This window comes from Chenopodium album, chromosome 5 (assembly GCF_948465745.1).
Source record: "Chenopodium album chromosome 5, dcCheAlbu1.1, whole genome shotgun sequence".
NCBI classification, from domain to species: domain Eukaryota; kingdom Viridiplantae; phylum Streptophyta; class Magnoliopsida; order Caryophyllales; family Amaranthaceae; genus Chenopodium; species Chenopodium album.
Genome location: NC_137838.1, coordinates 11,203,947 through 11,215,308, shown reverse-complemented (window position 1 = coordinate 11,215,308; position 11,362 = coordinate 11,203,947). Strand labels below are relative to the sequence as shown.

At 33.9% G+C, this 11,362-nt stretch overlaps 1 protein-coding gene across 1 annotated transcript; it reads right to left on the bottom strand.

Moving 5' to 3' along the window:
• Window positions 1-4,119: 4,119 nt before the first annotated feature.
• Window positions 4,120-11,150, bottom strand: LOC145630431 (short-chain dehydrogenase/reductase 1-like). The gene is made up of 4 exons (XM_081682688.1): window positions 10,939-11,150; window positions 10,183-10,447; window positions 5,695-5,880; window positions 4,120-4,635 (listed from the first exon to the last, which is right to left on the bottom strand). The coding sequence occupies exons 1-4, from the start codon at window positions 10,971-10,973 to the stop codon at window positions 4,240-4,242; spliced, it is 882 nt and encodes a 293-aa protein (XP_081538814.1). The 5' UTR covers window positions 10,974-11,150; the 3' UTR covers window positions 4,120-4,239.
• Window positions 11,151-11,362: the final 212 nt, after the last annotated feature.

Here is an 11,362-nt window from a genome sequence, read left to right as displayed (position 1 = left end):
TGGCCAGCAAAAGAGATAGTTGAGACAGTGAGGAGGGCTTACAGAGTGATTGTGAAGAAAGATTTTGCTTACAAAGTGAAATATCAAGCCCATAAAAAGTTACATGGTTCTATGAAAGAACACTATGGGAAACTTGGGAGGTATTTAGAGGCTCTAAAAAATACAAGTCCCCAAATTCATTTAGATTTAATGACTTACATGGAGAAGAAGAAACCCCCAGAGATATTTAAAAGGTTGTATATTTGTTTTGAGAGAGTGCAGAAGGGTTGGAAAGAAGGATGTAGGAAAGTGATTTGTGTGGATGCATGTTTTTTGAAAACCTTTTTGGGAGGGCAGTTAATGTCAGCAGTTGGGAGAGATGGCAATGGTCAGATGTATCCTATTGCCTGGGCTGTTGTAGAGGGAGAGAATAACAATTCATGGGAGTGGTTTTTGAACAACTTGAAGAAAAGCCTTGAGCTTGGTGATGGTGGTGGCACAGTTATTATTTTAGATGAGCATCAGGTAACTTCAATTTCCTTACTCCTTACTATTTTGATCTATTTGTTGTAGTATGTTTGTTTTGAAGATTATATGTGTAATTCTCTGTTCTGGATGTTTTTTCTCAGTCCATTTTGGCAGGAGTGAAAGAGGTTCTTCCAAATTTAGAGCATAGGCATTGTGCAATGCACATCTTTGCTCATTGGCACAAGAAATTTAGGGGTGATGACATGAAGTTGTTGTTTTAGAACTGTGTGAAGTCTTACAGTGAAGCTGATTACAAGGATGCAATGGGTAAGTTAGCAGTGGCAGACCCCCTTGCAGCAGAAGCCTTCAAGTCATACAACCCTTAGGTGTTTTGTAGGGACTTCTTGAAGACTGAGGTGAAGGCTGATGTAGTTACAAGCAACATGGCGGAAACTTTCAATGGATACATAATACATGCAAGGGCTAAACATTTGATTTACATGTTGGAGGATATAAGAGGTGCCCTGATGAGGAGGTTAGCATTGAAGAAAGAAGAGATGTTGAAATGGAAGACTGTTCTGTGCCCAAGAATTCAGAAAAAATTGGACAAGGAAAAGGAGGAGGCTGCCTTCTGTGAAGTCCTGCCATCAACAAACACAAAATTCCAAGTGAGCTACAGGTTGGACACATGTGTTGTTGACTTAGAACAGAAGTCATGCACATGTAGAAAATGGAACATGTGTGGCTATCCTTGTTGCCATGCTGTTGCTGCCATTTTCTTTTTGCACAAGAATGCGGAGGATTATGTGGATCAATGCTACAAGAAAGACACTTACCTGAAAGCATATGAAAACTCCATACCACCATTAGAGGGTGAAAGGCATTGGCCCATGTCTGACTTAATTTTGGACCCCCCTCCAATCAAGATAGGCCCAGGTAGACCTAGGAAAAATAGTAGGAAAGACCCCTTTGAAGACCCTAAGAAACCAGGGAAGCTAACTAGGCATGGAATGGAAATGACCTGTGGTGTTTGTAACTCAAAGGGGCATAATAAGAGAAGCTGCCCTAATAAAGGTACATTATTGCCACAAGAACCCCCAGCAAAGAAACCAAGAGGTAGGCCTAGAAAAGAGCTTGTGGTTCAGGCTACCCAACCAGCACAGACTGTTGCACCTTCCCACCTCACTGCTACTGCAGAGCCTTCAAGGATAGGTAGAGGTGGCAGGGTAATAGGTAGGGGAGGCACCAAGGGAGCAACCACAGGAGCAACTCCAAGTGGAGCACCTAGGGGAAGGGGGAGGCCAAGAAAAGATGCTGGCAAGGAAAGTGATCCTGCTGCCAGTGTGGAAGTTCACAGTACAAGGGGAAGGGGTGGTAGAGGTGGAAGGGGTGGCAGGGGTTCAATAGGTGGAAGAGGAAAGGGACAAAGTATTCCTAAGGGCTATGGGAACTTTGTTACACAAGATGGAAGCTCTTATGTAAGCTACCTATCTGTATCTTTAATTTTTTTTAGGTTCTGTGTCAAGGACTATTTTATTAACATTGGGCATGATGCTTTTGATTTACAGGTTCATGGAAAATCACAAGCACAGGATGCCAGCATAACAACCACAACCTTTACATACAACTTCAGCCAAGGCTCAACTTCATAGCTTCCTCTAGTTCAACAGATTTTAAGTTGTAATAGTAGTAGTTATAGTCTGTTTTGGGAGACAATTTGCTTTTGATTTTGATGTCCACATGTATGAATTTGGATTACTTTATGTAAGTGTTTTGCAACATTAATCTATTATCAGTTAATGTTCATTATGCCTTTCTTTTCTTTCAAATTTTGCATACAAAAAAAAACAAAAAAAACATCAAATAAAGCAACAACATGAGTTCATTCCATTAAAATCAGTTGCCCAAAATTTACAATTATTAACACCTTATAGGTCCACATTGACCATACTAACAAGGAAACTTTTTTTTTTGCCAAGTATTGTCTGCTACAACTACTGCAGACATCTAAACAGAACCATTAACCTAGTACTACTACTTGTTGCATATACATCCCCAAAAGTTAGCACTAACACCTACACCTTAAACATCCCCAAAAGTCAGCACTATTACCTAACACCTACACAAAAACCTGCAACAACATCCAAACCCCCCCCCCCCCCCCACACACAACCCCTTCACCTACTTAAACATAAGCACTAGAGTGAAAAAAGCCCAAGAAAAAACCACAGTAATCATGAGCCTCTTGTTAGTGTTATTCTCCTTCAGCTCGAACATTGTCTCGGTAGTAGCAATGCCCATCTCTTCAACCTCCTCTACCAACTTCTCCTTTTTTGCTTTCAATTTCTTCACTTTATCCCTCATAAGATCCATATCTTGCTTCAACATTTCAACCTGATGCTCAAGGTCGGAAATTGTTTCCTCCTTCTCAACAACAATGTTTTGCAATTCACGTACATCATCAACCTCATCAGTCCATTTGAAGAACCCACATGTCCTCTGCTCCTACAAATTAATTAAATTAAAACCCCAAACTGAAAATGCACAAAAAAATTAATCTAAAAAATAAAAGACAATTCACACACTTATAGGCCAGTACGAACAGCCATAGAACTGTTTACCCTTCGTAGGACCATCGTAGCGAACAGTCCTCAATGGCGCTAACTCATTGTGGTAGCATACCAGTTTTGCAGGGGAGGAAGAATTTCCCTTCGACCTTGACCTCGAAGAACCAGAGCCAACTGAAAGATGACTTGCCATTTTTGTGGAAAATATTTCACGATTTCAATTTGCCTAAAATGGAATTGCAGGAGATGGAGAAAACAGAGAGGAGGGCAGAGCTTTTAAAGAGGGAGGATACTTGGGAATTAATGGGAGTATTAACTACCCTGCAACGGTATTAAATGGAGGGAAACCGGCTAGATTAAGAAAAGTAGGTATTTTACCTGTTTTAAAAGGTAATGGACCTGTTGGGGAAGGAGGGATATAAAGGTTGGATTTTTGAGGAATAAACTAAAGGTTGGATTTTTGTAAGGAAAAAGTGCAAAGGTTGGATTTTTCTTTTCCATTTTTCCTATTTGTAAAAGCATGATTTCATATTTTGGTTAATTTGGTTTTTTTTATCTAAACAAAGTCAATCCGATTCGAAAATCCAAATTTTCAAAATATTTCAATCCGATCCGATTTAAAGTTTGGATTTGATTGGATTTCGGTTTTTATATTATCCGAATTACCTATCACAAGCCCTCAGTCATCATAGTCACTAGATCAATATCTCATTGGTATCGAAATCGATTTGTAGTTCATAATAAAACAAATTAAATGTTTACTTGTCTCCCCAAATATGATGAGGAGATTACTATTTTATGAGATACTTCATTTATTTTTATTTAGAGGAAACACTTCTAAAGTTAGTCAAATATTAGTTGCGCAATTTATTTATTTATTAAACGTAATGCAAAAGTCAAACTATTGTGATCTAATCGATCAAAATAAATATATAGATGGTACAAAATTTAAGCTGTTGCGATTGTGATTATTGTCAATTCAAATTAAATATGATTTTAACTAAGATCGAGCAAGCTGCAAGTGCGTAATGCTCTTCCTAAATAATAGTCAATCAAAACAAAAAGAACATAAATTAAAAGAATATACAACATTACACATAACACATTATAAAAAAAAAAATATACATTTAGCTCGATATAAAAATAACACGGAATAAGGTTGCGCACACGTGCTAATTAACAATCGTAACATTTAACAATTGGACATTGTTACAACAAATCCGTTTCAAAACCTTGAATGTAAGAAGAAACTTTGGCCCATACTAAATTTGCCAGTTTGAAGAGATTGAGGAGGAAGAAGAGCAAGTTGAGCTCCAATATTAGCAGCAATATCAGCAGTACGACTGCCTTTACCACCAGTCATACCAGTTTGAGTAAAACCAGGGCAAAAACAATTTACACTTATATTTGAATCTCTTAATCTTCTTGCTAATATCCTTGAGTACGCGTTTAATGCTAGTTTTGACACAGCATAATCTGTCCATTCTTTTGGCCATCCTTCGTTTTCCCATTTCCCTTCTTTTACTTGCTCTAAAAACAATTTTATTACTCCATCAATTTTCTCCTCGCTTAGATTTTCCTCGTCTTCGAGTATTGCTCTTATGTTCTTGTTTTTAACAGTCTGCTTTTCAAAAAAAAAAAAATTGATTAAGGGAGATGAAATAATGTGTGATCAGAGTATTGAGTTATGATTTCTAGTTCCTGAAAGTTCTTTACACTTACAATTTGCATCAACTTCAATATAAGATGGAGTTTTTGATTGTTACTCTAATATATTTTGTCTCTTAACCCAATTGGCCCTAAGCTATAATCAACTTTAGAATGTACTTGACTATATTCTTCCTCAAATTGTAAGTTGCAATGTTTCAACTTTTATATTACTAGGGCGGTTAACATATGCGATACGCGCGCTTTAACTAGCCATACCTGAGAATTGTTTTGGTTTGGAGACTTTGGACTTGTGGCATGTCAGCAATCAACATTAATATGGGAAAATACGCAAACATTTATTTTATGCTCAAAAGTTATATAATGACAACTATGAAAAATAGAAGAGAAATTTGTGAAAAAATGACCTTTTAAGAAAGCGATTTTGTGAGAAAGGACCTTTTAAGATAAAAGTTGTGAGAAAGGACCTTATAAAGTTATAAGTTGTGTGAGGTTGTGAAGAGGGACATTAGTTGGTTTCCCGGCTAGTCAACGCCTAATTCTAGCTAGCAATGTCTTTTACGTCGCGTGCCTAGCATATGACAAATGACACTGAAAAAAGACCTCCAATCACTATTTTTCCAATGTTTTCTCTCATGTGCCTAGCACGGGATTGTTTGAAATGAAGGAAAAATATGGGGAAAAAAAATACGAAAGGGCTTTTTATATTTGTCATGTGCTAGGAACATGATAGTCAATGTCGGAGCCACGCGTTGACTAGCTGGAAAACCAACCAAAATTCTTCTCCGCAACCTCACACAATTTATAAGGTTTTTTCTCACAAATTTTGTCTTAAAAGGTCCTTATTCACCTAAGTCGACCTCTTAAAAGGTCGTTCACTCCTTCCTCACAAATTTTCCAAAATAGAAACGTTCTAATTAAAGATTAACGGAGGTAGTTAGTCATGCTTTGCAATAAGTTTAGAGAATCAAATAAATATTCAAAAACAGTAGAAAAGTTAACGATAACGAACATGAATTAGGCCAAGCCTTGAACTGAAGTTGAGGATGCGGCTTTTATGAGTTGATGAGCATCGGAAGAACGGCAATAAAGCTTCTATCAACAACTTTGGACCATAAAAGTTTGTCTTGATCACTATTTCCGCATGCTTTACTGAGTTTTCATATAGCCCATTAAATGACACCGCAGCATTATTCACCTGAAATTAACAATTTTGTTTTTACTTTATGGTTTGAGAAAGCTTTCAGCTATACGAATTGATTCTTGGTGCAGTGGTGATTGAAGCTACAGTTGGTAGAAAAGTGTGCATGTTTGATCCCTAACAATAACAATTGAAAAGGGGATTGAAATTTAATCACTCAAAACCGAGTCTAAAATCCAAATTAGTCTAAAGGGTGAGCCGGACGAAAACACCAAAAAAAAAAAACACCTAATCACTTAAATAATGTTTTTTTATTTTCTTTTTGTTAAATAGCAACGAATTAGATTAAGTAATTTAGGGTCGCAAATCCTTTCTCTCCTAATTTGTGAACCATTTGTATGTCACTTTTTTTTTTTTTTTTATTGGTTTCTTGATGCAAACTTAGTATTATTTGAGGGACATCTAATCAATCAATTGAGTTACAATATTTTTGTAAATTAGCCTTCTTTTTCCGATTTGTGCACCATGCGTATGGTGCACCCGGTTAAACAAAAAAAGGCAGAAACAACACTCAAGTATTTGAAAAGGAACATGCATTATTGAAGAACACAAAGACATTACAAAAAGAACGTGAAACAAAATTTATGAAAAATTACACATTAACGGAAAAAATCTTTACCAAATATATCGTTTCCCCAAAAATAGTTTTCTATCTCTCCAAAATTTCGACTTTCCATACTAATTTTAGTTTTCTCTCTCTAAAATTATTTTCAATTAAAAATAATTTAAGAATTCATTTTCAAATTAAATTTCAAAATTCAACATAACATATGTTAAAATTACATAAGTTATAATGTAAATAACATATAATTCATACCCAAAGAACACACTAATCAAACTCAATGAACATACGATAATTTAAATTTTTTAAATATAATATATGATAATTAAAAAAATAAATAAATAGAATTTGTACATCACTCATTACCTCAAAAAACATACGAGCCAAATTCAAAGAATATACTTTGTATTATTAAAACCAAAAAAAAAAATGTTTAATCAACATATGTTAAAGAACATATTATCAAACATTTATAAGTAAGTTCTTTGTCAAACATAAGGGTCTGTTCTCATTGACTGAACTCAGCTGAACTGAACCGAACTAAACTGAACTGAACTGAACTGAACTGAGCTGAGTTGAACTGAACTGAACTGAATTGAATATTTTATAAGAGAAGGAAATTAGGAGCTGAACTGAACTGAACTGAATTTCAACGTATGAGAACAGACCCTAAGTATGTTATTTGTCAAACACGATATGATCTTTATCAAACGACAATATATTCTTTCCGCCTTATGGGTGCACCATGCGCTGGGTGCACTATCTTTACTTTCAAATTTTATCAAATATTAATACAAGGACTATGCTACTCCTTAATTTACAAATTTATGTAATTCAAACTAATTAACCGATTTCTCTGGTCTTGTTAGTTGATAGTTTGTAGCTTCAAATTTAAAATAACAACCAATTACATGAGTAATAAGATACGGAGTAGTATATCTGCCTTAAAAAAAAAAAAAAAAAAAATAATAATAATAATAATAGTATATCTCATGCTAAATGGAGCCCCCCAACTTTTGCCAAAAGTAGTACGTACGAATGCACAAATGCGCACTTGCGCTGCATAATGGGGGCGCACTAATTTAGGAAGCAAGTCATGTTAGGTAGTTGTCAGCAGGCAACCCCAACTTTCTTTGCTAAGGCTTAAATGAAGCACTTTGCATTGTCTTGTATACTTATATCATTATATGGCAGGGAGCCGGGATTATTAACCTTCTTTTTTTGGCAACAACATTTGCTAACCCGTTTTGTCAACAATTGGATTTTGATGAATAGACTAGGCGTGAGCATGGGACGGGTACCCGTACCATTAGTACTAACGATTCGGACTCGATAACCGAAACGTGATATCCATAAACCGAACCGATAAGTTCGGGTATCCGGACTTCGGATACCCAATAAGGTATCCAATAATGATAATTATACTTAATAATTTAGTTATTATGATATCTTTTAATACTAATTAACAACAATACCACATGATCTTGATCAAATTATTAATAATATTACTAATCATCGATATTATAAAGTGATTATGAAGTAAAGTAAGAGTTTAGAATTTGAAAAAATAGATTTAAGTAGGAAAAAAAGAACGAAAAATTGCTTATCGAATCGGATCGGGTAATCGTTAACTTTAAAAGGATGCCCAATAATCACCCGATAACAAATTAAATTATCGGAATGGGTACCTGAACCGTTATGGTTATTGGATCAGGTGCCTTAATTTTCGAAACGGTTACGCAACGGATTTTCGATTTTTCGAGTAGTTTTGCTCAGCCCTAGAATAGACCGGAGGGGGATTTTGTATGAGGCGGGCTCATAACATGCAACACACAATTATTGCAACACTCCAGTGTAATTGTCGAGCCCATGAGAAACCCACATGTGAGTGAAAGTGTTGTCCCACATTGAAAGAATATAAAAGTGAAGAGAAATATTGGGATGTGTATCCCACATTGAAGAAAAAGAGAAAGTCGTGTCCACTTTATAAGGCTAAGGGGCTACTCCCCTCATTGCCATATGGTTTTGAGGTGGAACCTCCTTGGTCGTATAAAGTGGACAGTTGTGACGGGTGTGGCCTAGGCCCGTTTATCAGTAATCATGGGATTCAATTAGGGATGCCTTTAATTAATTCCAGCCATGCGAAGGTGTTCAAGAATTAAAAGTAGAAAAGGAGTATCTATATAATGCTGAAATACATGTATTATAAATGTTTTCGCCGCTTTTATAAAAATTATAACACTTTAATTTTTATAGCATTAAAATGTATGCTAGGTTTAACATATAAAAAGTTGATTACCCGAGTAATATTGTTAACGCATACCATCAAACTATCAATTTTTAAAAAATGAAAATTAGTAATAAAAATTTTAAAATGATATATAAGCAAAATGGCTCACCTAAACTACTCCAATTTTCGAATTCTTTTTTTTTTTTTTTTAAACGTTTTTTCATGAAATATTCACATAAAGGTACTCCGCAACATTAGTGGAGTCATCATCAAAATATTCACCCATTGACCCACCAACTTTATGTGTGTAGCGGCGGCACAATATTGAAATATAAATGTTTGATATTATAAAAATATACATTGATGAAAAGAATATAGTAAGAATTTGCATAAGCATACATTTTCTTTCTTATGTATGTGTTAATGTGTTATGTGTACATAACAAAAGACGAGCAAATGAGAATATGTTGATGGTGGCATAGTGCCAAATGCCAATAATCAAAACTTGTTAGTTAATAAAACGAAATCGTGTATATTTTGTTGAAAAGCTAGTCTTTTATAGCAATTTCTAAACATAATCAATATTTAGCCGTATTAACTATCTTATGGCCATAAAAATCCAAATTAAACCTAGCTTTCAAGAATACAATGCTAGCAATTCATATTAACTACTACGAAAAAAAAAAAAAAAACTCCAATGTATAAGCAATTGTTATTGCATTGTTAGTCAACCATAACATGAAACAAGTTTGTTTGCATTTTTAGTCAAGAATAACATGAAATGAAGATTATTGTTTGTATGCATTTTTAGTCAACATATATAACATGAAACAAATATTAGTGTGAGAATGGGTACACTTAACATATCGACATTTTTAAAAACGCTAATATATAGGTATAGATTTCGCAACCAAAATAAATTAGCACATAATATTATTTGCTAGGAATAATGTTTGGTTATATATTTTTGTTCAAATAAAATGGCATGCACCATTCATATACATTCACACAATCACGGGAAGTATCCTCTCTCTTATTCACACTCCATTATTATTATTAAGAAATTTTGCATGAAACCACCTTTTTTTTTTGTGGTGCATATAACCACCTGTAAAAAAAAATTACAAAAAACCACCAATTTTAAAAATTTTGTTGCAACTTATCACCAGTTCAACACTTCAATGTAGAATAGTTAATAAATTTGGTTAAAAAAAGTGGTAAGTTGCAATATAAAATTTTAAAATTGGCAGTCTTTTACAACATTATTTAAAAAGGTGGTTATATACAAAAATAAATAAATAAATAAATTAATTAAAAGGTGATTTTATGCAAAATTATGAAGTATTATTAACATTATCAATTATTATAGTTCAACGAAAATTGACTATAACGTTCTTAGCAATCTTCTTAATTTGATACTAAGAAAAAATTTACCCATGACTTAAGTAAATATAGAAACATTAAAATAAAATAAGATAAGATAGGATAAGATAATGCGCGAACTTACAAGAATGTCAAGAACGCCAAAGTTATGGTTGAACCAAGTAGCAAAAGCAGAAATAGAATGAGGATCAGAGACATCAAGAACAGAGAAATGAATAAAATCACCAAGTCCTTCATTCCTTAGCAATTCCAAAGCTTCTTTGCCTTTTTTTGCATCTCTTGCTGTTAATATTACTGTCACTCCTAATTCTGCTAATCTCTTTCCAATTGCTAATCCAATCCCTCTGTTTCCTCCTGTTACTATTGCTCTTGTCTCTTTTCCCCACCATCTACATAGTCGTAGAATCAATCGTTGTAATTAGATCGAGTTCATTTTTATTGATCACGAAACATATTTGCTCTATTTTTTTATGCGTATGTATCATATTGACTTATGATATAATTCATCACTTATTTAACTTTGTAGTGTGTGTCTTGCTAGATTCGTCTCAGGTATAGTTTTAAAATGTCAAGTTTTTATACTTTTACTTAGAGACAATCATTGACAACAAATTTTTTTTTTACAAAAATTAAAAAATAAAAAATAAAAAAAAGACTTGCATTTTGTCTCAAATACTAACCAATTAATGTCATGTCATAAACATACTAATATATATAAGATTGATAAATATGTTTATTATAATCCAGGGAACTAAAATATATGCGTTAACCAATTACCATTTGAAAAAAAAATGATTGTGAACCTAGTCCGCACAAGATAGTTATATTTTCATGATGGTCATTTTTCGCAAACTAATAAGCAATTTAGTATAGAAGTTACCTGGTGGAAGAAGAGGGATCTTGTCTAAGCTCCATATTTGTAATCAAGGAAGATAATAAGATCTGATGATGGGGTTAACTAAGAAAGCAGTGGTCTAAGAAACTATGAAGAAATGTGGAAAAGAAATGAACAATAAGAAGATGCTAAATTAGCATTTATAGAACAATATATAATCAGAATATTTTTTTTTTTTTTTTAAAGGATATATAATAAGATAGGGTGCATACTGCATGCACTAGCAATTTAAGATTATTGTTGATTGTACCAGACCAGGACCAGCTTTTTTGGAGTGTATATAAACATAAAGTATTGTGTTGTACAGTTCATATGTGAGATTATGCACATGACTTTGAAAAATTCACACCTTACATTTTTTTTAATTAAAATAATTATCCTCGCATTACATAGTCTGATTGTTGTAGTC